Here is a 25,665-nt window from a genome sequence, read left to right on the forward strand (position 1 = left end):
CGTGGATTCACGGATCTACCTTTACCCGAGACGGGACCAAGAATTCTAAATGATGTCACAGGTAGGGCTGTGTCGGTCATGACATTTAGTCAGACGGTGATTTGTCAAGCAAATAACTGTCGGTCCCACGGTAATAGACCAGTAATTAACATAAATACATTTAGCATCTCCTGGTTTCCACACATGGTCTGCATCAGTGGTTGGAAGGCTGTTGGAACTTCTACATAAAAAAAAAAGTATAATAAATACATGTAATATAGCCTACACCTTCACAATTAATCCATTATTTATTTTAGACGGGTCTAAAGAAGCATGATTTGAAGAAAATTATTTCAGAAGAACATAGAATACTCTGAGTCCTTAAGTCCTAATGTGGATACGCCAAATGGCTGTGGTCTAGTTCATTTAGCAGACAAGATTTGTTTAGAATTCCGTGGCAATATTTAATATTATTTTATAGTATGAAGAAAACAATTGAACAAAGCTTAATAAAATACAAATAAATGTTTTTGATGGATGGCGCTAAATACAGGAAAATTCTTGAGGAAAACCTGTTTCAGTCTTCCAGAGATTTGAGACTGGGACAGAGGTTACCTTCCAGCAGGACAATGATCCTAAGCATACTGCTAAAGCAACACTCGAGTGGTTTAAGAGGAAACATTTAAATGTCTTGGAATGGCCTAGTCAAATCCCAGACCTCAATCCAATTGAGAATCTGTGGTATGACTTAAAGTTTGCTGTACACCACCGGAACCCATCCAACTTGAAGGAGCTGGAGCAGTTTTGGCTTGAAGAATGGGCAAAAATCCCAGTGGCTAGATGTGCCAAGCTTATAGAGACATACCCCAAGAGACTTGCAGCTGTAATTGCTGCAAAAGGTGACTTCAAAGTATTGACGTTGGGGGGGTTGAATAGTTATCCACGCTCAAGTTCTGTTTTTTGAGTCTAATTTCTTGCTTGTTTCACAATAAAAAATATCTTGCATCTTCAAAGTGGTAGGCATGTTTTGTTTTACACCCTTGTAAAGCAAAATAAATGTGCTTAATTGTAAGAAGCTATTTGATAATTTTAGTTGTGATACAAATCTTATTAAAACATATAGGCCTAGACTACATGCGGTGTGCGACTGATTTCAAAAAGTCGCGGGAAAAGGCCGTTTCTGGGTATCATTCACAAGTGATAATATTTAATTCACAAGTGATAGGCTAATATTGTCACCCATCAGACTATTCTTGATTTAATCTTGTCTTTACATATACTAAATAATATGTGTGTGAAATTTGTTTTGATTTAGAATGTCTCGAAACAGGGGCAGTGGGAAAAAAATACATGTCACCTATGCACTTAAATAAAGAATGGAGAACGCTTTCATGCCAGCCAGGTAGGCTATACTCCTGTTGTAAAAATAAACAATGTGCTTAATATTAGTAAAATTGAGAAATAAATATAGTAGGCGTAGGCCTAGTCTATAGAAAGCTGATTGGATCCTCGTCTTTTTAGTAGTGTCCATTACTGTTTTCTTACGCAATTGCATAGCCTATAGAAATGTTGAGCAACATGAGCTCTCATGAAGTGTTTGATTCCATTTTCATTTGCATTTATGTCAGAGTGATTAGAGGGACAATAGAGTGCAGGGACAATACAGTAGAGATATAAATTGTATAATTTATGCTCCTGCCCTTGCTTTTCACGAGTGGCACGTGTAGCTTGTTTACCAATCTTAAGTCATCAAAGCGGCAATAGACAGGTTGACTGACAATGTTGCGAAAATCATGCGCACGCATCTATGTGGCCGGAAGGTGTGAGTTATTATTCGTAACAGTCAAATAGCGAGCAACAATGACAAGAAGCTGCCATGTAGGGAATCACTTCAGCTTGTTGTATTTTGTTAATGATACCTTGTTTTGAGGTGTTTTGACTGATGCCATGTCTATGCTAATATGGCTCAAATTTACTAGCTAGCTAACCAACAACTGTAACAATGTATTTGAGAGACAAGAAGTGCCAATTGTGCAAATGTATTTATGTTTTCAATAAACTATCTACTGTAGGGCGAGTCGGCTTGGTTGGTTGCATCTCTCTCTCCCTCCCTCCCCATGTCACTCGCTCACACACACTGAGTAAACACAGCACTGTCCCTGCTAGAGCAGTACCTCTCTCTACCTCGCGCTTTATCAGCTCTGTTTAATAAAGTAACTTAAAAATATATATCATTTTCTGTTTCCCTCAGATCGGACCGGGTCAGGATCCATTCAGGTCTCGACGTACCGGGTCTAGGTATTCTTGGGTCGGTTGGGAATTAATAAAACATTTTTTACGCATATTGGGTCCGGATGGGAAAGCCCCAGGTCCATTTCGGAACAGCCAAACTTTTTAGACCGATGAAGACCTCAAATTCAGAGCCTGGGGCAGGTGGAATATGCATGATAAAATGTTGCAGCTGTAATTGCATGTCACACTATGAGAGTATTATAGTTCTAGCCTTCCTAAAAGACCTGATAGTTGTTTCCAATCTGTGTGCACGTGTTGCAGTGAGTGTGTCAGAAACTGTCGCCACTTGCCAACTTAATCTCCTCAATGACATCCAGCACAGAAATAGGATCCCCTGTCAAATGAACAGCTACTACAACAGGCAAGTAGAGCCTCAAGGCGAGATTTGGGATGTGTCCCAAATGGCACCCCATTTCCTATTGACCAGAGCCCAAAAGTAGTGAGCGACATAGGGAATAGGGTGCCATTTGGGACACAGCCTAGGCAGCAGTAAGGGCGTCTGAACTCACCTGCCCCCTCTGCCCGTGCGTCGCCTTGCCAACCCTACACAGCGCCGGGGCACCGTCAGGGACGTGAGGCAGTAGCGGAAGCGAGGGTCGCCCAAACCACCCCCAGAGGGGCTGACCCACGGCCAGTTACCACTCTGGTCCAGACGAGACTGAGGGAGGGAGAGAGGGACAGAGAGAGAGAGAGCGCGAGGGAGATGGCGAGATGGAATGGGGGAGAGAGAGAGCAATAGAGAGAAGAAAATAGAAAAAGGGTGAAGAGAGAGGGGAGGGAGGAGAGGGAAAAGAGAGACAAAGCAGGAAGGCTCCGTCAGTAAGGCGTTGATGTGGTCAGCAGAGCATGGAAGAGAAAAAAGTGGCAGCCCTGGCTGTGTGTGTGGCTGGCCGAAAGAGCAGCGTATGGGCTATAAATAGAGCAGCGGAGTCACAGGAGCGCAGGCAGCTACTCTACTCACAGCGTAGTACTGACAGCCGGCCTTCCTCCGGAACGCAAAGCTGCCATCTGGGTCATTCTCCTCCTCTGCCTCCGAGGAACCTGAATGGATCTAAACAAACACGAGAGGGGGGGGGGGGGGGGAGTTACGATAAGAGCCAGAGACAATAACAATGGGGCTGGCTACTTAGACAACAGCCATGATTGCAATCACATATCCAACTGCTACTACAACAAATAGACCGATACTAAACATTATCACCATCATTATCTGCACCCCAAATGGCACCCTATTTCCTATACAGATGCACTACTTCTGACCAGGGCCCATGAAGTGGTGCACTAAATAGGAAATAGGGTACCATTTAGAACGCAAACATCACCACCACCGGCGTTATTTATGAGTTTACCTGTGAGAAGGGTTCGTCGTCAGAGCTGGGGAAGTCATACTGGTTGAGGTCCTTGGGGTTGAACACAGAAGGGCCAGAGTGTTGGGGCGCAGAGAGAGGAGGAATCTTAGGCTTCTTCTCGTACTTCCTCTTCGTTCTGACCACCTCCGTCTTCTCCGGCTGGAAGGAGGAGAACCAGAAAAGGAAAACTGTTACACAGCTGTCTACATTATTAAAGGGATTCAGAGCGTGGCCTAGGTTGGTCTAGCGGTCGAAGCCGCTGCCTCCAGATCACAGACACCGCTGCAGCATGGGTTTGAATCCGTCCCACTGCTATTTCAACACACTTCATCCTCCATATTTCCTCTCTACCTCTGTCCTATTCAATAAATGAACAAATATATATAGCAAGTCATATGAAGAATAGAGGCTGTGCTACAAAAAGGTATTCCGAGCCCTGTAGCATTTCATATGGAGGTGGTGCCATTCAGAAACAGAACAGTGAGTCATTGGTATGCAGATGAGAGGCGAGGCACGAAGGCATGCACCAGATGCTTCTGCCCAGACAGATCGTGCCACTCCCTGAAGACAGGACCCCCCCCCCCCAACCCAACCCACAACACACTCCACCCCTCCCTGCCTACCCAAAGAGCAGACCCCACCCCTCACTGACTGAACACACTCCTCCATACCACTAGTAGAGGTTAGTGAACTGAACTCTCATTCAACCCAAGGCCCCAGAGGGAAGAGGTAGGGGGGTAAGGCTACAGTACGGGGGGGGGGGGCATCCGTTAAATCAATGGAAGGAATGAAAGCAAGGTGGGGGTGTGGACTAGGAGTGTGGAGGGACACAGTTACATCAATAGATGAGTGTGGGGATAAACAATAGGAGAGTCACTCATCTCCCAGTTGGTTGATTGACTGCTCAATAGTCATAATGAGAAGGGTCTGTGTCCCCAATGGCACCCTTAGTAGTGCTAGCTAAATAAGTCACGAGAGCTGTAGCATGATTTACTACAGTACCCATAATGCTCTGTGTAACATATCCGGTGTTCTTAGTAAAGACGTTCTCGAAGCTACCATAATGGTGTCCCATCTCCTTATCAATACAACACCTAATTACCTCAACTAACCTGTACCCCGGCACATTGACTCGGTACAGGTACCCCCTGTATATAACCTTGTTATTGTTATGTAAATGTATTGTGTAACTTTTAGATTGGATTTTTTATTTTACTTTTGTTTATTTAGTAAACATTTTATTAACTCTATTTCTTGAGCTGCATTGTTGGTTAAGGGCTTGTACGTAAGCATTTCACGGTAAGGTCTACAACTGTTGTATTCAGCGTATGTGACAAATAAAATGTGATTTGATATGTGTTTCTTACTTTAGTTTTGTACTCCTTCATGTCCATGTGGTCTTGGTGGCGGTACTGGTTGCTGTTGGAGAGGGGAATGATGGGTATCGTGTAGACAGGCTTTACCAGAGCCCTCTGGGCCAGGGCCTCTGCCATAACTTCACTCCCGTAGTCAGGCATGCCGTTTCTAGGGAGGACACAGAGGAAGAGGGGGTGAGGGTTATTGGAGAAATACCCTTTTAGGTCAAAACGTTGCACAATTAAACTGCAGGAGCATTCAGCAGTGTGGAAGTAGGCCTAACCATGTGTCTTTCATAAGTACTTTTTGTACTTTGCACAGGCAAGTTACTGGATGTGAGCAGGCTACACCATTTCTAAAATCAGAGAAAATACTCAGAAAAGTAGTGAAGGAAGTTGGCCACCTGGATCTCTTCTATACAAGGGCAAAACATCTTCCATCATAGAACAATACGCCAATCCAACTGTGTGAGTAAAAATAAAACCATCAGGATGCAGACGCTAGCGCAGGGCAGGCTGATAACAGGCGGAAATTGAAATGTCACTACAAATCAAAAGCACTCAAGGAAAGAAGGAAAATCTAAACTCGCAGTGACATCTACTTTCAGATGGAATCTATCCCATTCTGATATGTTATGTTTGGAAATGCGATTCCCAAATGGCAACCTGCATTGTGGCAACCTGCAACCTTTGCAGGGAATAGGGTGCTATTGGGACAGAAGGTGCCCCACAAGGGAACAGCAAGCCCCCAAAAAACTAATTAAGAGTAATTAAGAGATATAAATGCAACTAACCAACAATAAGCCCAGCTTATTCTATTCTGTACTGACAAAACATTTTTTTTTATGGCCAGTGAATTGAGTGAAAGTGAATAAGCTCATTGCTTTGACCTTACTGCACAAATAAGGTGAATTCTAATTGATAATGCATGCAAAAAAGAGCACTGAATGATGCCCCCAATTAACATGAGCAACAAAGCCTGACTACATAAAAAAAATACATGGCCTTGGTCTACTCTGCTAATACCCATCATACAGGATTCGTCCCAAATGGCACTCTTCCCTACATCAGTGTTCGCCAACTGGCAGCCCGCAGGTGATATTATTTGGCACCCCAAGTTTGTTCAGCAAAAGACTTGACAAAAAAAACTGCAAATCAGCTCCAAGTGATTTTAAATTTGGAAATTATTCCCACACATAAAAAGTATTCCCACACATAAAATAGATATGTGATCGTATACAAATGTAAGCAAGGTTTCAAATGATTAAGTTGTAGTCAAATATTATCCGTTTGGGCTTCTTGCTGTCAATTTTCAGTCCACCAATTATTTGTAATTATGTTCCGGCCCCCTGACCATCCACTCACAAAAGAAAATCGACCTGCAGCTGAATTTAGTTGATGATCACGGCCCTATTATAGTGCACAACTTTTGACCAGGGCCCATAGTGTACTATATAGGGAATAGGGTGCAATTTGGGATACATCCTCAGCCTGCCCTGACAACCCAAGGAGCCTCCTTTGGCAAACAAACAGCAGGTTTAAAATCAACCAGACAGGATACTACCCAAGTCACAGAACCAAAATGGCAGGTGTGTAATCAGCCTGAAAACTAACAGCTGCAGACAGTCATTAACCTGCAATCACGGAGAAAGCAACTGTTTTCTTTGATTTGGGGGACCAATAATTTATACCCACAGCAAATAGCATTCTAAAGCCTAGATAGTTAGTAACTGAGACAAATAAAGTTGTTCAAGGTCCAAAACCCAGCGAGAAACCAGAGATAAAACAAACTTTGAAGGGCTTTCTCACCTCTTCTCTACGATCTCCAGGGTGAGGTGTAGCAGCTCCCGCTTGCTCTTCTCCCTCCTCTTGATCATCTCCAGGATGGTGACGGCTCGGCTCAGGTCCCTCCGCAGCTTCAGCATCTTCTCATACCCAGCCTCGTCGTTCTTACGGTTCTAAAGATCGATTTATGGAGGCACATGTAAGTAAACAAGATTCTCTCTTTACTATTCTTTGTAGGCCAGTTTCCTGGACCCAGATTTCTGGAACTAAAATGTATGCCCAATGCAGGCCCTAGGAAACTAGCTCTAGGTTACAACTAAATCCAGCATTGTGTCTGGGTGATGGCTGGGTCTTTAAAGACCCTGTCGTGGGAACTGGCCTCCAGCCTCACCTTTCTGGTCTGCATCTTCTCGGTCCTCCTGCGGAAGGCCACGTAGGGGTCTGAGGTGCTGGATCCGTCTCTCTTCTCCTGCTTCACAGTGGGAATGAGCGAGCCACTCTTACAGTTTTTTCGCTTCCTCGTCCAGTAGTCAAACACCTCCTTGATCAGCTCGTCATCCTCCTTCAGCAGCAGCTTGGCCTCCTGCAGGCTCACCAGCTGAGGAGAGGAGGCAACACACATTTAGTCACACTGTTCTTTCTAGTACTCAATAAAGCACCTAGACTAATCATGAACACCTACAGCCGACAAAAGTGCTTCCCAAACTTCTCCTTAAAAGTACTCCTAGCCATTCCACTTATTTGACCAAATAGGCAGAACGGCTTGGGGTACACAAAAAGAGGTTTGAAAAACACTGTCCTATGTCCTAACACTGGCCTAAGAAATGCCTTGAAAATTGTGGTGTGGCTAACTTCTTATGGCTGGGGGCAGTAGCTTGGATGAATAAGGTGCCCAGAGTAAACTGCCTGCTACTCAGTCCCAGAAGCTAAGATCTGCATTAGTAGATTTGGATAGAAAACACTCTGCAGTTTTTAAAACTGTTTGAATGATGTCTGTGAGTATAACAGAAGTCATATGGCAGGCAAAAACCTGAGAAAAAATTCAACCAGGACGTGGGAAATCTGAAGTTTGTAGGTTTGCCTATCCAATATATTTGGTCTTTGGGGTCATATTGCACTTCCTAAGGCTTCCACTAGATGTCAACAGTCTTTAGAACCTTGTTTGATGCTTCTACTGTGAAGAATGAGCGAAGGAGAGCTCTTTGGGTCAGGTGTCTAGTCACGCACGCTCCCGTGAAAGCGACCTGCGTTCCATCGCATTTCTGAGGAATTCTCCGGTTGAAACATCATTGAAGATTTATGTTAAAAACATCCTAAAGATAGATTCTATACATCGTTTGACATGTTTCTACGAACTGTAATGGAATTTTTTGACTTTTCGTCTGACCTGCGCAAACAAAAACTTTTCGTCTGAACTAAACGCAAACAAAAAGGAGGTATTTGGACATATATTAACGACGTTATCGAACAAAACAAACATTTATTGTGGAACTGGGATTCCTGGGAGTGCATTCTGATGAAGATCATCAAAGGTAAGTGAATATTTATAATACTATTTCTGACTTGTGTTGACTCCACAACATGGCGGATATCTGTATGGCTTGTTTGGGCTCTGAGCGCTGTACTCAGATTATAGCATGGTGCGCTTTTCCCGTAATTTTTTTTAATAAAAAAAAAAAAAATCTGACACAGCGGTTGCATTAAGGAGAAGTTTATCTAAAGTTCCATGTTTAATTCTTGTATCTTTTATCAATGTTTATTAGGAGTATTTCTGTAAATTGATGTGGCTCTGCAAAATCACCGGATGTTTTGGAGGCGAAACATTACTGAACATAACGCGCCAATGTAAACTTAGATTTTTGGATATAAATATGAACTTTATCGAACAAAACATACATGTATTGTGTAACATGAAGTCCTATGAGTGTCATCTGATGAAGATCAAAGGTTAGTGATTAATTTTATCTCTATTTCTGCTTTTTGTGACCCCTCTCTTTGGCTGGAAAAATGGCTGTGTTTTTCTGTGACTAGGTACTGACCTAACATAATCGTTTGGGGTGCTTTCGTCATAAAGCCTTTTTGAAATTGGACACTGTGGTGGGATTAACAACAAGTTTATCTTTAAAATGGTGTAAAATACTTGTATGTTTGAGGAATTTTAATTATGAGATTTCTGTTGTTTGAATTTGGCGCCCTGCACTTTCACTGGCTGTTGTCAAGTTGATCCCGTTAACGGGATCTCAGCCATAAGTTAAAGTACCTGTGTGCCACTGCCTTTCTCCAGCCGGTCAATCATCTCCTCAAATTGCAGAGAGGTGATCTCCATCTTCTTCTTCAGCTTATTCACAAACGCCTCGTCCTCTGAATCCAGGTCGTAGTCCGGCTGCTCTGTATCCAAACTGAAAGCTGTGATAGAGAACACGGGTTGAAGTAAGAAATAACGCCAACAACACTTTGCAGTACTTTTAGAGTGCTTGCCAAATGGCACCCTATATAGAGAGCTAAGGGCCCTGGTCAAAAGTAGTGTACTTTATAGTGAATAGGTGTTACAGAAAGATGATAAATGGGAATTCTGATAAAAACACATCTCTATTTTTTGCCCACAATCAGCAGCGTAATGCTGCCAACTCCAGAAATACGCTAAGCTTGCAAAAAGCCTGCCATCCCTTTGCATATCTGGTTCTATATGAAAGTCCTTTAAAAAAAACAGTGCAGACAGGAGTGTTTGTAAACTGGGGCTGAGAGGGGGTCCCTTGGGCTTACTGAGTATCCAGACAGACAGAGTGCCCCACTCTCCCCCCGCCGCAGCCTGTGTGATTGTGTGTGTGGTGTGTGAGTGAGTGAGTGAGCTCAAATGCTTTCAGACAGCAGAACACGTCTGAGATCACACTGCTGCTATTAGAGACACCCCAGGGGCTGACACAATCACTTAAACATACCTCAGACAGAGCACACACACGCAGCAGCATGAACACGCAGCAGCATGAACACACAAACAAACTGCAGTATGCGTACACACACACACACACATACAGGAAAACCAGCAGACACACCAGGCACACTCAAGACAAGAAAAACAAACACCGACTGACTGCAGACAGATAGAGCTAACAGACAGAGGCAGACAGACACACAGGCGCGGCAGACAGACACACAGGAGAAAGACACACAGGAGAAAGACAGACACACAGGCTACATGAATAGTAATAGTCCTCACGCTGTATGTGAATGAGCTGCTTTGGCATCTTGAAGTCCCCGGGGTAGAGGGACTCGTAGTAGGCGATGTTGCTCCCTGCTTCGGGGACGGGGATGACCATGTTGTCCCGTTTCTCCCCGTACACCTGCTGTGCAGAGATGGCCCGCTGGAGATGGTGCTCCTGTGGGGGAGGAATATAACAAAGGAAAGGTCATAGATTCAGTCATTAGGCCTACATCATCAACAACAGTGCTTTGGTGAGGTGCAATGACATACACAAGGAAAACATTAAAACGAGGTTAGTCTGGAGGCCAGCTACATTAACAAAGCAACATCACCGCTTCAGTGAAATGTAAACCACATAACACACTGACTGACACCTTTAAAAACAGGAGTTTGCGCCCTTATGCGAAAGGTTCAACCATGAAGCAGTCTCACTGTGTAGCAGGGCTCTAGACTGACCCTTGAGTCGTATTTTGCGACCATTTGACTTGGCTGTGCGAGTAAAAACATTTATTGGTCACATCATGTACATGTAGGCAAAAGGTTAACTATTCAGCAAAAAAATATATAGTTACAAATTCTGGAGCCCTATGTTGACAGTAACCTATAGCAACAATAGCCTTATTGTCAACCCAGAATGCATGACCATCACTGGTTTATGTTGCACATCAAAATTACTTCATGCATTCCTGCTTTGATTAACATTTTATTTATTATACCATCTCCGTAGTCTATTTTATTTTAAGCACTGTGGCTACTAGGGGTGTGAAAGTTCAAACGGGATCATTAACATTAATAAAAATGTTTTGTTCTTTTCCCCACAATTAAAAAAGCCTGTATTGCCTGTATCGATGACCCTTTTCAGACATAATTGAATGTGGCCCCTTGAAAGCTCTGCGGCGACAGCATGTTGCCTGTTAGGGTAGACTACACTACGGCTTTTTAAGAAGCTCACAAAACCCTCTCTGGAGATATAAACGGGCATTTTACTTGTCTGTAAAGGAATGCAGCAGAAGCGAGACTAACATCCATCACTAGGTGACCAAAACTGTCAATCAAATAAACTTGAGCAGCTGCGTGCAGCTTGCCTGCATAGCAGACCACTCTCTACTAAAAAAAAGTACTTTAAAGTTTGTTAAATACCATGACTTACTAAGATATTTAATAGAAAGAAAACATTAGCTACTCTACCATAAAAATCAGCATTAAAAGAAAGCAGCACATCAACCAACAACGTACACTGCTGTCAGGGAAACAATACCGAACATTCTATGCAGAGCAGAATTGTACTGTCTGAAAAAGGTAGGGACGCTTGTGACGCTAACATTTTTTAGGCGTAGAAAAAAAGTGCCGCAATTGTCGCTATCGACATATTACTGTAGCTGCGTTGTCTCTGTAAAGGGTTGTGGTAGATACAACTCCATTGCACAGGCCCTAGTGGTTACACACATGTAATAGGACACTTATTCTGCATTGTGAATTGACATGTAAGTATATTTAAAAAAAAATTCAGGCAAATCGATGCACTTTAAGTCTTTTCTGTTACAGACTAAAAAACAATGTTAATAAAGTTATTCTTTGTTGTAAGTTGATCTATATTTCTTTCTTTTTTTGTTTTCTTTAATGTTAATAAGGATACAATGTTATGCAGAGGTGTACTTATAACAATTTTATAGACAAATTATACTATTTAGTCGCGGCGGAGAGTTGGGGGGCGCGAAATGTTTACTTCTTCCTAGGGGGGGGCATAACAGAAAATAATTGAGAAGCACTGGTATAGACTTAGATAAATGAGCACATATTTTTTCCAATGGGGGCCGTGTGTTCTAAAATTAGATTTCTTTCTCCATTCGAGTACTCTATTTTTATGCCAGCCCTAGAATTCATGAGCAATTATCCAAATAAACCATATCATATCAATAAAAAATAAACTACCATCACAACATGTCCTATTGACTCACTCTAGCCTTTGGCTCCATGAGAGCCAACATACCAACATGCATCCCACTGCTGGCTTGCCTCTCTCTGAAGCTAAGCAGCGTTGGTCCCTGGATGAGAGACCAAATGTTGTTGGAAGTGGTGTTGGAGGGCCAGTAGAAGGCACTCTTTCATCTGGTCTAAAACATATATCCAAAATGTCCCAGGGCAGTATTGCCCCGTGTATGGTGCCGTCTTTCGGATGGGACGTAAATCGGGTTTCCTGACTCTCTGTCGTCACTAAAGATCCTTTATTGTACAGAGTAGGGGTGTCCTGGCTCAATTCCCAAATCTGACCGTGGCCACCTAATAATCCCTAGCTTCCAATTGGCTGATTCATCCCCCCTGTAACTATATCCCATGTCGTTGCTGTAAATGACAATGTATTCTCAGTTAATTTACCTGGTCAAATCAAAGGGATGAAGAGAGCAGATGGGCTATTCAAGCAAACTGTGACTGCCTGTGCTCTGGTTAACTATGATAACATTTCACACCGAGTAGGCATGTCCAATTCACAGGGGACAGCCATCACCGAGAGCTTACATAACAACCATAGGGATTGACATTAGGCGCTCAAGGGCACTTGCCCATTGTTTTTACTTGCCCGAAGATTATAATCTGGCAACCAGGCTAGATTAATGTCACTCACTAGACCAAATGTTTATATGGCTTAGCACATGGTGTGGTCAATTTCCTTAACGGTTTAGACAGAGGAAGCAGAATCAACAAGATGTGTCTAAGAGTTAGCCTAAACAATTCTCTTCAATACATGAATTGGCAAGGTTCCAACCAACAGGACAGAGCTAGCACCACCAACTATGCACATCATTTAGGCTAGCCAAGTGACATACCAATGATTCAGCAACAAACGGCCTTCTGCTTGCTGCCAAAACCAGTTAATGTTATTAATCTCTTAGAACAAATGATGTACATCGGCGCAAGACGAGAAGCTAGTATATGAAGTTAGTCTACAAACAGACCGGTCTTGGGCCTTCATTTCTCTCAGTTGAAGCAAATCTTGACGCAACACCCAGCTCACATTTTCTTCAATGCGAGGAAACACAATTTACATCATGTTCTATGATGATAATGGCCAACCCAAGGTCAGGGACAAGCGATACTTCGAGGTGTATTAACTAGGAAGCAAACGGGCCAAAAACAGGGAGGGACCTTCCTGAATTTGTCCTACAAGAAACAATGTGCACTAATGAACACACTGGGCAAGGTGAGATCTTGCATAAGGAACCAATTAGAAACAGGCCAGAGCCAGACTTCCCTTCTCTGGAGAACGTCAGGCTGCGACCGACTCTAGCCTGAACCAAAGGGAAAGCATCAATATAAGACTAAAATCGAAACCTACTATGCCGGCTCCGACGCTCGACGAATGTGCCAAGGCTTGCAAACTATCAGATTACAAAAGGGAAACTTAGCCCAGAGCTGCCCAGCGACAAGAGCCTACCAGACGAGCTAAATGCCTTCTATGCTTGCTTTGAGAAAAGCAACAGCACGCCAATGGTGGAACCAGTTTACCCCTGAAATTAGGACTGCAGAGTCCCTGCCCATCTTCTGAAAACATCTGAAACCCTATATAGGTTCAGCACTTTTGTGAAACAGCACAGTTAAAATATATGGCAAATAGAACTGGATGGTCTTTAGAGATAGATGGGTAGCTGAAGGATGGGATAAACAAAATAAAAAAAAAGATAACTATTGTGTCTGTGAAATGTATATAGTATGTATAAGCTGGAAGTAGAAGCATAAGTTTAGTCTATTAGTTTACTCCAATTAGGGGAGGGGTTGGTAGGGTTAGGGGAAAATAAAAGGACAATAAAATATCTACACACACAGTATTCAGAACCCTTCCCTTTTTCCACATTTTGTTACATTTCAGCCTTATTCTAAAATGGATCAATCTACACAAAATACCCCATAATGACAAAGCAAAAAACAGGTTTCTAAATTTTTCGCAAATATATAAAAAAAACAAAAAACATTCACAAATACCTTATTTACATGAGAATTCAGACCCTTTGCTTTTAATTGAGCTCAGGTGCACCCCGTTTCCATTGATCATCCTTAAGATGTTTCTACAAATTGATTTGGACAGGCACACACACAGGTCTACATAAGGTCCCACAGTTGACAGTGCATGTCAGAGCAAAAACCAAGCCATGAGGTCGAAGGAATTGTCCGTAGAGCTCCGAGACAGGATTGTGTCAAGGCACAGCTCCTGGGAAGGGTACCAAAAAAACTCTGCAGCAATGGAGTTCCCCAAGAACACAGTGGTCTCCATCATTCTTAAATGGAATTAGTTTGGAACCACCAAGACTCTTCCTAGAGCTGGCCGCCTGCCAAACTGAGCAATCTGGGGAGGGGCGCCTTGGTCAGGGAGGTGACTAAGCTAGAGTTATCATTTGTTTTGCATGGGCTGCATCTTAATCCACCACAGCCGACTACGTCTGCCTTCTGCATCTGCAGTGGAGGTGGCAGGGCTACAGTGGTGTTTGTCAGACCATGATACATCCCAAAAATCTGCCTTCTCACGAAAACGTCTGTAGCATCCGAATGGTTTGTCCTACAAACTATTATGACCACTATGGAAAGGAGAGACTCAGGAATGAACACGATGGTGTTCTCCGTTTCGTTCTACGACCCCCACGTGTCACAGGACTCATCTGAAGGTAACCCATACAAAATAAATGGAGGTAGTTTAGTGGCAACAAAAATAAGGGGTTAAATATGTGTCCAGAAAATTATAAATATTTGCTAATCTGTCTTACATCTTCCACTTCAAAACATTTGGCAGAAAATTATATACATTTTTTTACTTTTTGGGGTAATTTATGAATGTGTTATTCAATGCGTTTCTATGGGCTATAGTAGTAAAGGCCAAATTCAATTATAATTTTTTTTATACCTAAAGGAGTCCTAAAATTAAAAATCAAATAGCTAAATGATGCATGGTATGACCATCTTAAAACAATCCCATATGTTAGACTTTGAGGTAAACCTGTCTCCTCCCCTTCATCTACACTGAATGTAGATGCAATAGGATATTCAATCGGATGATTTTCCTGTTTGCTCAATCAAAACTACAGTAGAGTATCATCTGCAGGAAAACAGGACATTTACCTCACGCTACACTGTCTCTCGCTCTTCAGAAATGTCAAACCCATCATTCATAAGCAGCAGTGACAGTGACTACACCGTAGCTAGCTAAGCTTTCTACTGCATCGATGGACTCCTCGTTAGAGAGAAAAATAACTCGATTTTTGAATTGTCATGTAATGCTGAGAACTGGGTCAGAAAATCAGTGGCGTCAACTTATTGGCGACTCATTTTTGACACGAGCCGGAGAGGGTCTTCATCAGCGACTCCGCAAACTCAGACGAGCTCACTGAAGTAGAGGCAGAGCCCCTTGAGCAGGCAACCGAAAAAAGTCCACCCGTTAATGGTGGATCTGTCAATTACTGTGTTTCAGTCGGTCAAGGGGGAATATATGTCAGTGATGCTGGGCAAATTTCTAATTTTTGCTTGCGAGTTCAGTTGCACTTGCAAGTCCAAAGAACCCCGAGGAGATGGTCAGGCGACCTGACAAGTTTTAATTAACTCACCAATGATAAGTGCTTGCCATTCAACCATTAGTCAAGTTTAGTGGGCGGTGAGTAATGTGTAAAGCTTGCGTGTTTCTGTGTCTGTCAGTATGTGTGATGAGGCACAAGAAGACTGACTAGCTAGCTTGCGTATTAAATCCAAGTGTGTGTGTGAGTTAGAGAGCGAAGTCGCGGATATGTAGCGCATGCAAGGTATGTAGGTATGTAGCTAGTAACTTATGGGAACTGTGTGGGGGGTGCGAGCGAGAGCGCACACAAAATGGGGAATGTGTAGCCCATAAAACATTTGAAGTAAGTAATGGGATGTGTGTGTGTGTGTTAGGTGCTTATATTTGTCCTGAAGACAGGTTACATGAAATGGACATGGAAAAAACAGGTACATAAGTATCTATATCCAGAGTAAAACGAGTCCTATATCGACATAACCTGAAAGGCCGCTCAGCAAGGAAGAAGCCACTGCTCCAAAACCGCCATAAAAAAGCCAGACTACGGTTTGCAACTGCACATGGGGACAAAGATAGTACTTTTTGGAGAAATGTACTCTGGTCTGATGAAACAAAAATAAAACTGTTTGGCCATAATGAACATCGTTACGCTTGGAGGAAAAAGGGTTATGCTTGCAAGCCAAAGAACACCATCCCAACCGTGAAGCACGGGGGTGGCAGCATCATGTTGTGGAGGTACTTTGCTGCAGGAGGGACTGGTGCACTTCACAAAATAGATGGCATCATGAGGAATGAAAATGAAGTGGATATATTGATGCAACATCTCAAGACATCAGTCAGGAAGTTAAAGCTAGGTCGCAAATGGGTCGTCCAAAATGGACAATGACCCCAAGCATACTTCCAAAGTTGTGGCAAAATGGCTTAAGGACAACAAAGTCAAGGTATTGGAGTGGCCATCACAAAGCCCTGACCTCATTCATATAGAAAATGTGTGGGAAGAACTGAAAAAGCATGTGTGAGCAAGGATTCCTACAAAACTGAATCAGTTACACCAGCTCTGTCAGGAGGAATGGGCCAAAATTCACCCAACTTATTATGGGAAGCTTGTGGAGGCAATACTTAAAGGCAATGCTACCAAATACTGATTGAGTGTATGTAAACTTCTGACCCACTGGGAATGTGATGAAAAAAGGTTATGCTGAAATAAATTACTCTACAATTATTCTGACATTTCACATTCTTAAAATAAAGTGGTGGTCCTAACTGACCTAAGACAGGGAATTTTTACTAGGATTAAATGTCAGGAATTGTGAAAAACTCCGTTTAAATGCATTTGGCTAAGGTGTACGTAAACTTGTGACTTCAACTGTACCTACAGTAGAAAAAAAGCGAAGGATCTTATTCCTAATGATGCCAACTTTATTATGCCACTCCCTAAAATGTAACAAATTACTAATTTGCGCTAATTACACTTGCGCTAATTACACTTACTGGAGTATTGCCAACCTTTGCTTAACCAGGGAAAGAGCTGAGAGTTTACACTTCCTCTTCTAATTATGTGGGGCTCCTGGGCTGCCAATTTGCCTGGGCAAGAAGAGCTTGAAGACCCCTGTCGTAGCAGTATTAGCTAAGGCAGGTATAACCTGTAGTGTGTATGGTGACAAAGAGAGAAGGACCCTGATAGGAAAGTCCATGATAGCTATGATACAGAAACCTTGCTACAAGAAGCAGCATGCTTGCCTCAGTGCCAGTCTGTTTGTGCCATCATGCCAACTCCTTCTCAATCTTGGTCATGCAAAACTGAGTTGGCATTGACAAGAGTAGAAACCTCTGGAACCAGGCTAGCACTACACGACCCTACTGCCATTAAACTACCTGAGACACAGCTATGCCACACTCCCAAAACAGATATAAAACAGAATGTCACATAGCCTATTTTCACAGCTGATTCATTCGAATGATTTAATGATCCCTGGGTGCACAGGTGGTGACTCCAATAAAAGTTGCCTTGACAACCAACGTGTGGCCTCCAGCAGGTGTTCAGACTTAAGCTGATTACATGGGTCCTGGTCCAAATTAGTGGATTATATAGGGAATAAGGGTGCCATTTGTGACACAGCCGATGACTCCAGGCCAGTCTTCTCAGTCAGAGCGGTGTAATCAAAGGTAGAGGTAGGCTTACATTCAATTCAATTACAACTTTCCCCATTTAGTCGATTGTTCGGTCGATAGGCTGTTGGTTGACCGATCATTTTTTTAGTCGAGCAGTTGCGAAACATAATTGTGGTACATCTTGACTGACACCCGTCTCAGTGGACTAATCCATTGCAGAGGCCGTGGGGATGGCACACCAGTATAATTTACTTTTAATTCCCAATATACAATGTTTGATTGGTTACTGTAATGTCTGTTCATTAATGCATTCAATATATTATTATTACTTTAAGTTCATTGTCAGAGTGGACACGTTTGCGGAGCGCACAACCTAGGCAACACATGTGAAAAGTTTTGGTTTATTTCATTCCATTTACAAGTGGTCAATTTATTAATCATTTTGTTTGGAGTGCTCCGGTCAATGTTGAGTAAGGAGACGCACGTGATTACGCATAAATGTAGGCCTAGGCTACCTGGCCTGCACGGCAATAAAAAAAAAAACTTTATTTAACAAGGCAAGTCCATTAAGAACAAATTCTAATTTACAATGACGGCCTACCCCGGCCAACACTGGGCCAATTGTGCGCTGCCCTATGGGACTCCCAATCACAATTTACATCCATTGAGAAAGCCTATATTGAAGAAATATTGTCAATTTGAAAAATCTTTCCAGCTCTCCCCCTTTCGATAACCACTCTGCGTGTAAGGGGGGAAATTATGCTCGGATACGGTGGATACGTCTTAAAATAGGCCTTCCTGATTACTTATCCTTGCGCAAATACAGCTGTCTGTATGGAGCTCACTGGCATGGGAAACTGAGGGTTCATAACATTTTATATGTCGTCGCAAGATTGTTAACTTTTGGGGTGGACACAGTTGATACAATGTTTCAAGTTCCTTGCACACAGGCCATGCATAGCTACTACACAGTATATATGTTCTACCTGCAGGCTGCAATGTTTTTATTTGTTGGATTTATGTAAGCTATTTTTACATCGTAGGCAATGGAAGTTAATTTTTGATTTGTATATTTTCATTTCGATATAATTTTGATTAACCACATGACAATGATTGAGATACGAAGACTATTATAAAATAAATGAAACTGTTCCATGAAAATGTGCATATGAAAATCAGAACTGGCATGCGGATCGGTTGAAGTGGTAAGATAAATTGGCACTGCAAACGGAAAAGGTTGCCGACCCCTGGTGTAGACTATTACTGGCAACTTTAGGAGCATAGTGGCAGACTCTGCGAAAGCCAGCAGCAGCGGTGGTTCGGAAACAGTTTCTCTTCTTCTGGTTAGGCTCTCTGGCTCCCCCGAGTCATTTGTGTTTTAATTATTGAATCACAGAGTGCTTGAAGCATCAGACAAGCTGGCTGTAGTTTACATATTGTTGATTTTATTAAAACATATAGGGAATGTCCATATGGAGAAATACACATGTAAAAATGTTGACCAGACGATTGGTCGAAAGAACAGACGACTCCTGGTCTACATTTTTTTTTTTTTTTAAGTCGGTGACAGCCCTAAATTAATTTCTTACATTCAATAAAATAAGATAAAATGTCCACACATGCCTGATCAAGGACTAGTATTCGAGTAGATCTCTGTACAGATTATAGTAGCCTAATAGTAAATTCTAGTAAAGTAGCAGGTGCACTGAACTCCAATCATGCAGCATCTCAACATTTAAGCAGGGATGTATAAGGCTGTGTGTACTGTGATGTTATCTAGCTAGGTGTAATAATGCGTAGGATCATGAAACACTAGCTCCCAGTCCTTGACATGTTCCTCTTGACGGATTACAAAACTCAAACTGTGCGAGGCAGGCAGGGGTTGGAAATTGTTCACTACATGGGACATAATAGCCAAGCGCTCAAAGGGGATACCTAGTCAGTTGCGCAACTGAATGCATTCAACCGAAATGTGTCTTCTGCATTGAAGTGCGGGGCTTAACTGCTTTGCGCAAGGGCGGAACTGCAGATTTTCCCACCATGCAGGCTCAGGATTCGAACCAGCGATCGCTTGGTTACTGACCCAGTCCATTCACTAACCAAGTAGCCCAACTGTACAAAGACAAATCCACCACAAGACAATGACAATCAATTTGGTACAGGACAGTAAAGGGAAAAGTTATTATGGCCATTATAGATCCAGCCAAACAGTATTTTCGATTTCTTAGTTTCCCTCACTTTCCTCCATTTCAAAATTCCACAAACACTGCATAAAACATTGAGCTGTATAAAATATGCATGCTGTTAATTCCGGTATGGTTTCACAATAGCCCGCCAGCCAGAGAGCTTTGCGTTCCAGATTTAAAACCACCAGACCAGTTCCTGGTCAGGGGAAGCTAGCTACCAATCCATCCAGTCTGCCTAAGTCAATCAGCTCCCAGAGTGTGTCCCAAATAGCACCATATTCTCTACATAATGAACTAATTGACCACTAACACTGTGTGCCCTGTTCACAAGTAGTGCACCATAAAGGGAATAGGGTGGCATTTAGGATACAGATCCAGGGTTTCCCCATCCAGTTCCCACTGGTGTAAATGTGGGTCAGACAGCAAAGCAGCCACGCTGCATATCACTTGGGCCCCTGAAGTAAAACAGCCTCTATCTCCCTCGGTCTCTGTCACTCCAAGCAGTTACATAACAGAGAAAGCACAGGACAGAGAGGGGCTGGTGGGATTCTTCTGATAGTTAAATGAACTGCACCCCCAGTCCCTTCCTCTGTTTGCGTTCACTGAGGCATCTCAGCACAAGACACCCCCCTCTGATGCCCTGGTGAGGTAATGAAGAGGCAATAACCCACTGTCTCTCAGACCATAACACAATGCTCAAAATTGGCCACTGGGTTTGTTTTGGATTATAACCCAAAACTGGGTCAAAGTTGTTTTGCATCAAACCCCCTGACAGTCAAAAAATGTGCACACACAGCATCAGCCTGAACCAGGGGGTGGAACTGGTTCACAGAACAGAACCAAAAACAATTTTTTTGAAGGTACAGAAAGAAATTTAACAGGGAACAAAAGGTTATCCACACTGTTCCCGGAACAGAACTGTTATTTTAAAAGCATGGGAACCGGTTAATAACGTTATGTTACACTCCAGGCAAACGCTAAACAAAGCACCTATGCAAAGCCTTCACTGTCAATCAAATGTATTCCAGTGTCTGCATGCAAGCTGAACATCTTTGCCAGTGTGTGTTCAGGCTACTTGCGCCTCCCCCTCCGAAGCATAAACTACTGTATTTACGTTACAAGCGTGATTCAGAAGATGGAGATTTTTTAATTCGAGAGGAGAATGGATTAACATTTCCAATGCTAGTTAAGGATACTATAGGTATAGCTCACATTTCCCGTTAGATATATTAACTACAAAAAGGTAAGACGTGTTTTGTTAGCTAGCGAGCTCAAAGGATATTCAAAGTTCCTCCCTAGGTATAATTCTGTTGACCTAAGTCAGATAATGCATGTCATAAGATGCGCTTCAAGCCTCCTCAATCCACTCTCGCTCGCTCTCCACCCGCAAAATTTCTGTTGCGTCGTGCACCATTGGTGGCACTTGTCTGTCCATCACGCATGTAAACAACTAGCTTGCCTGCTCTAGCAGCACTGATTAGTGAAGTCATTTAATGAGCTAAATGTAAAACACGTGATTACACAAGTTAAAGGAACGATAAAACGGTACTTTGTGGGGTTTCGCACCGGTTTAGAAATGTATTTTGCCGGTCGGAAAACGTGGGATTTTTTTTTTATGGTTCTGTTCAGAACGAAGCACTGGAAGATCATGTTGGTTCAAATCCCTGGCCTGAACTCAGATCTAGCTATATTACATTCAGGAGTCTGGGCTTCACTATACCCATAGATTGCTACTTCATTCCATAGCTACCTATCTAACAACTAGCAGCATTCCTTTATGAATACTGGCTTTATGAATACTGGCTTCTAAAATGCTTGTTTTCTGTCAGCTGTAGTTAGCTTGAATGAAGAATTAGACTATGGTCAAACTTCCAACAACAGATCCCATCTCTACGTACTCCTGTCACTGAGACACATGGCTAAGAAAAGCTTCTGGGCACACTTCTGAATTAGAAAATGCAGACATGTTTATTTTTCTGTTCACAATCAAAATGATTGACTAGTTTTTTCGATACTATAACATGAAAAACAGTTCGATACTAAATGTGTCTCATGTCACACGGATTGAGAGGATCGAGTAACTAGTAATATGTCTGAATCTTCTCAAGGGGGCAGTAGTAAGCTCGCTACTTGTGCTTCTGCATGCAGCTGACAGCACAAGCCACTTGAGAAGCAAGAGAGAGAAAATGCTGACAGCATGGCTTCTAACGAAAACATCATACCTCCACCCGCAGCTTGACAAAACTGGCTCCAGAGGCGATCTATGGGAATACTTTGCTTACAGGGCAGATGAGGACCAGTCCACCGAAACAACTATGTAAAATGTGTTACAAAGCACTGCAGCGCAAGGAAGGTTTAGTTGCAAACAACAAACTATTTTAACACGTGACATTTCATTAGAGTTTGACACAAGAGTAAAAATGTATTCCTGTTCTGTCCTGTCAACAAAATTCCCATACTGCTATAGTTCTATAACCCTGGAACTTTCCTGTCCCATCCCAATTCTGCAGCATTGCATAAGTGGAAACCAAAACTTTTCTCTGGGCAAGCCTCATTGTAGCTAGATGTTAGTCACAACGGAACAATTTTAGCTAATCCTAACCTGCAAAAGTAATTTCTGCTGGTCAAAAGCGTCAGAAATGCACTGAGAACAGTTTTGGTTTCTACTAATGCAATACAGCTGCTCTGAGTAGTCATAGCAACTGCTCCGTTTTGCTGCTCAGTGCTCAGGAGACAGTTGCCTGTACACAGCTGATAACCACATTACGAGATTTTGGCAATGACGGCAGCCCTTGTACTTACTCAAGAGTCGGATGAACTCATGGATATTGGACATGTGTAATTGTGTGCGTCTCCGTGTGCATCTGAGGTACAGTAGTAAATTACTACAACTGGAGCGAGGTGAGAGTGTGTGCTGACTGAAGGAAATCATTTTTTATTAAAAAATAAAGCAGAAATCACCCTTTTCCTGGTTGCTAAAATAGTTCACTTAAATTTCAGTTTGTGTGACAAAACAAGAAAGTTTAGTGTAGAGAATCACTGTACCCTTTTCCATAACCAAAACATTATTTGCAGCTGTTTGAAGCTGGTTTACAAAAGAAAAACAGTAACGGGGAAGAGAGCAGCGCTAATGCTTAGACTTGCTTTCAATGAGAATGAAAGATCTATAACTCATTTCTATCTGAATTTGATCAAAATGCCCAAAAAGTTACATATTGCATCTTTAAGTAAACTATATTAAGCATCATTTTTTTTATTTATTATTATATGAAATTCACCACACTTTACATATTTATAACCCCCCCCCCCCCCCCCCCAATCTTGCCGGAATCCTACATGTCGGAGGGAGTCCTGTTACTATGTCAACCTCTAATTTGCATATTAACATTCTACTATCAACTAAATGTAAAGTGTTCATAAGCGACAATGACATGAACATATATTCAGCCTGACATTCATGTGAGCCTGATATGATTAAAACCCCAAATTAATGTGAAATGCACTCATAAGTTAGCTATGACAGCAATATATTTAGACTACTTCGCTTTTGTCTGGTCTTGCTAGCAGTAGCCACTAGCCAGCCAGCAGCCCTGGGCGGAGCATTGCACCCTGGGAATCATTATGCTGTGTAAAATCCATCATATGGTGTGTAGACTACTGCAAAATAGAAGTTTCAGAAATGATCTTCAATGTGTTGTCATTTTGGAAATAATCTATTCATTTAATACATTCAATTATTTAGCTGTAATGAATCATAGGTCTAATGAATAGCAGTTGACCCAATATGGTCATAGATGAGCAAATTAACTGAAATGTATCAAATTACATTTTAAAACGGTTTAGATTTAAATTGTACAATTCTTTTGTATGCTTCAAGTCTCAGGGTTTGGCACAAGGAATATTTAAGATATTCCCTTACAAAAAAAGAGTGCAGTGAAACTGCAGAATGCAGCAAATACTGCTTCCAATATATATATTTTTTTATTATTTTACTGCAGTAATTTTGCTGTGTATCTGCATTACACTGTAGTTAGTCTGCAATTACTGCATCCAAAACCAGTGACTATACTTTTACTTCAGTTTAAAAACAGCAATCTATTTTTGTACGGGTAATATGAAGTTTTATGTTTTGAAAGAAATTGAAAACACTATATAAGATTGTTCAATGTGAGAAAAAAAAGGGGGAAAAGTCAGTGGTTATTCTATGACTTCAACTAATACCCTCTTCTTTGCTGTGGTATCGTTTCGGTATAGAGTATCGTGATATTAAACCTGGTTTGGTATCAATTCTGGTATCGTGACAACACTACTACTAGTGACACTCCCACAGACACGTACATGGTCGGTTTTACCGATCTGTCCAAATGTGTTGCCCATTCAAAACATGTCGACTCAATGTCTCCCCCTGGTATTTGTTCATGGTAAGGGCACCACTTCAAAGCCCATCCCCAGCAGTCTTTGGCAAAGTGAAAGTCAACAAAATGGCGGATGCGAAACGAATCACGTGACCCCTTTGTGCTTTCCAATACAATTCCATTTGAAATAAGTGGACACAACACGGCTAACGAACCCAAATTCGAAACAATACACGGTTAGGATTAGATTAACGGGAAAATGTAGGTGTAACACGCAAATTTCGTCGCTATCTACCGTGTTCACGGTAAACCGATATGGCCGCCATTTTGTGCAAAGTTGCGCAGGCAAGATAGCGACGCCCCCCATATTGTGAAAATGTGGAAAACATATCAAATATGAATCTGCCAGCGATAAAACATACCGATTCTTCCTCTTTCTCCATCCCAGTTGGCATTTGCGGTACTGCCCGATTGATAGAGGCATATTCGTGCAGGTCTGGCAAGTCCTCGCAGCGAAAGACGGGTAGAGGCTTGGTAGCGTCCAGCGCCCGTGCCCGAAACGACAATTTACTCATGTTTTTTTTTTTATAATGTAAGATTCAGCATTTATCTAACCGATAACCTAAGGTTCACAACAGTACTGCTTTGAGTTCTCATGGATGGATCTGTGATGTTCGCCAGAAGTCAACCGTTCGATTGGTAGTAGGGTAGGTATATGGAGATGCGAACGGAGCCGGGAAGGCCCGGGTTTGGATCGCTCTCTGTCGGTCTCTTTTTTCCGAGGCTCCGCTCTCCCTGGTTCAATACGCCATGGCCAACATGGCGGACATTACAAACTCTAGCAGCTCCTAGCGGCCCAACCCCCGGTCACACAACAGCCATTCCCACACGGTTTTGCACGCGTGCGCGCTCGCGGAGCCCGGGGGAGAGGGTACTGGGGGAAGGGGAGTACTCACACGTTCCCACCGTAAAAACTGCCTGGCATGAATATTCACATACTATGAGAGGCAGCTGCAAACCAGTGCGCGCTACCCGCGAACGAAATAATTTGCTGTAAATGTTTTATTTTATTTTTTATTCTACAGCACAGGGCGACAGAATGCCCTGGCGCGATTATTAATAGTTTGCACAAAACGCAGCCCCCCCAAAAAACTGGAATACAATAACTTAATTTGAATTGTAAAATAAACTAAAGCAACTGACAGTTTGTATAATGTTACGATGCACGAACTCTAGATGGGGTACTTGAATAGTTGTATACAAGTGCATCAGACTGTTGTGAAAATCATTTGCTAAATAAATATGAAAAGAAAATCACGATTCAATGTATCAAAGATGAGTTTACTAATTCTATGGGACCCATTTGTTAGTCAATGTCGCCCTCTTGTGGCATAACCTAAGAGTACTGCGCAGTGTTGGTTATTTCCTACTTCAACCGCTCTTCCCAATAAATGTTTTATTTAACCATTATTTTACCAGGTAAATTGACTGACAACACATCATTTACAGCAACGACA

The 25,665-nt window shown here is 42.3% G+C and overlaps 1 protein-coding gene across 1 annotated transcript in view; it reads right to left on the minus strand.

Moving 5' to 3' along the window:
- The window catches only part of LOC139583756 (enhancer of polycomb homolog 1-like), a 46,397-nt gene extending 21,287 nt beyond the window's left edge, over positions 1–25,110 (minus strand). The window contains exons 1-9 of the mRNA XM_071415194.1: positions 24,571–25,110; positions 9,978–10,137; positions 9,021–9,166; positions 7,152–7,358; positions 6,785–6,933; positions 4,988–5,144; positions 3,621–3,779; positions 3,233–3,322; positions 2,781–2,929 (exon numbers count right to left, since the gene is read on the minus strand). Coding sequence (XP_071271295.1) covers positions 2,781–2,929; positions 3,233–3,322; positions 3,621–3,779; positions 4,988–5,144; positions 6,785–6,933; positions 7,152–7,358; positions 9,021–9,166; positions 9,978–10,137; positions 24,571–24,723 — 1,370 coding nt within the window. The 5' untranslated portion in view covers positions 24,724–25,110. The remainder of the gene's footprint in view (positions 1–2,780; positions 2,930–3,232; positions 3,323–3,620; positions 3,780–4,987; positions 5,145–6,784; positions 6,934–7,151; positions 7,359–9,020; positions 9,167–9,977; positions 10,138–24,570) is intronic.
- Positions 25,111–25,665: the final 555 nt, after the last annotated feature.

Source organism: Salvelinus alpinus, chromosome 8, assembly GCF_045679555.1.
Source record: "Salvelinus alpinus chromosome 8, SLU_Salpinus.1, whole genome shotgun sequence".
NCBI classification, from domain to species: domain Eukaryota; kingdom Metazoa; phylum Chordata; class Actinopteri; order Salmoniformes; family Salmonidae; genus Salvelinus; species Salvelinus alpinus.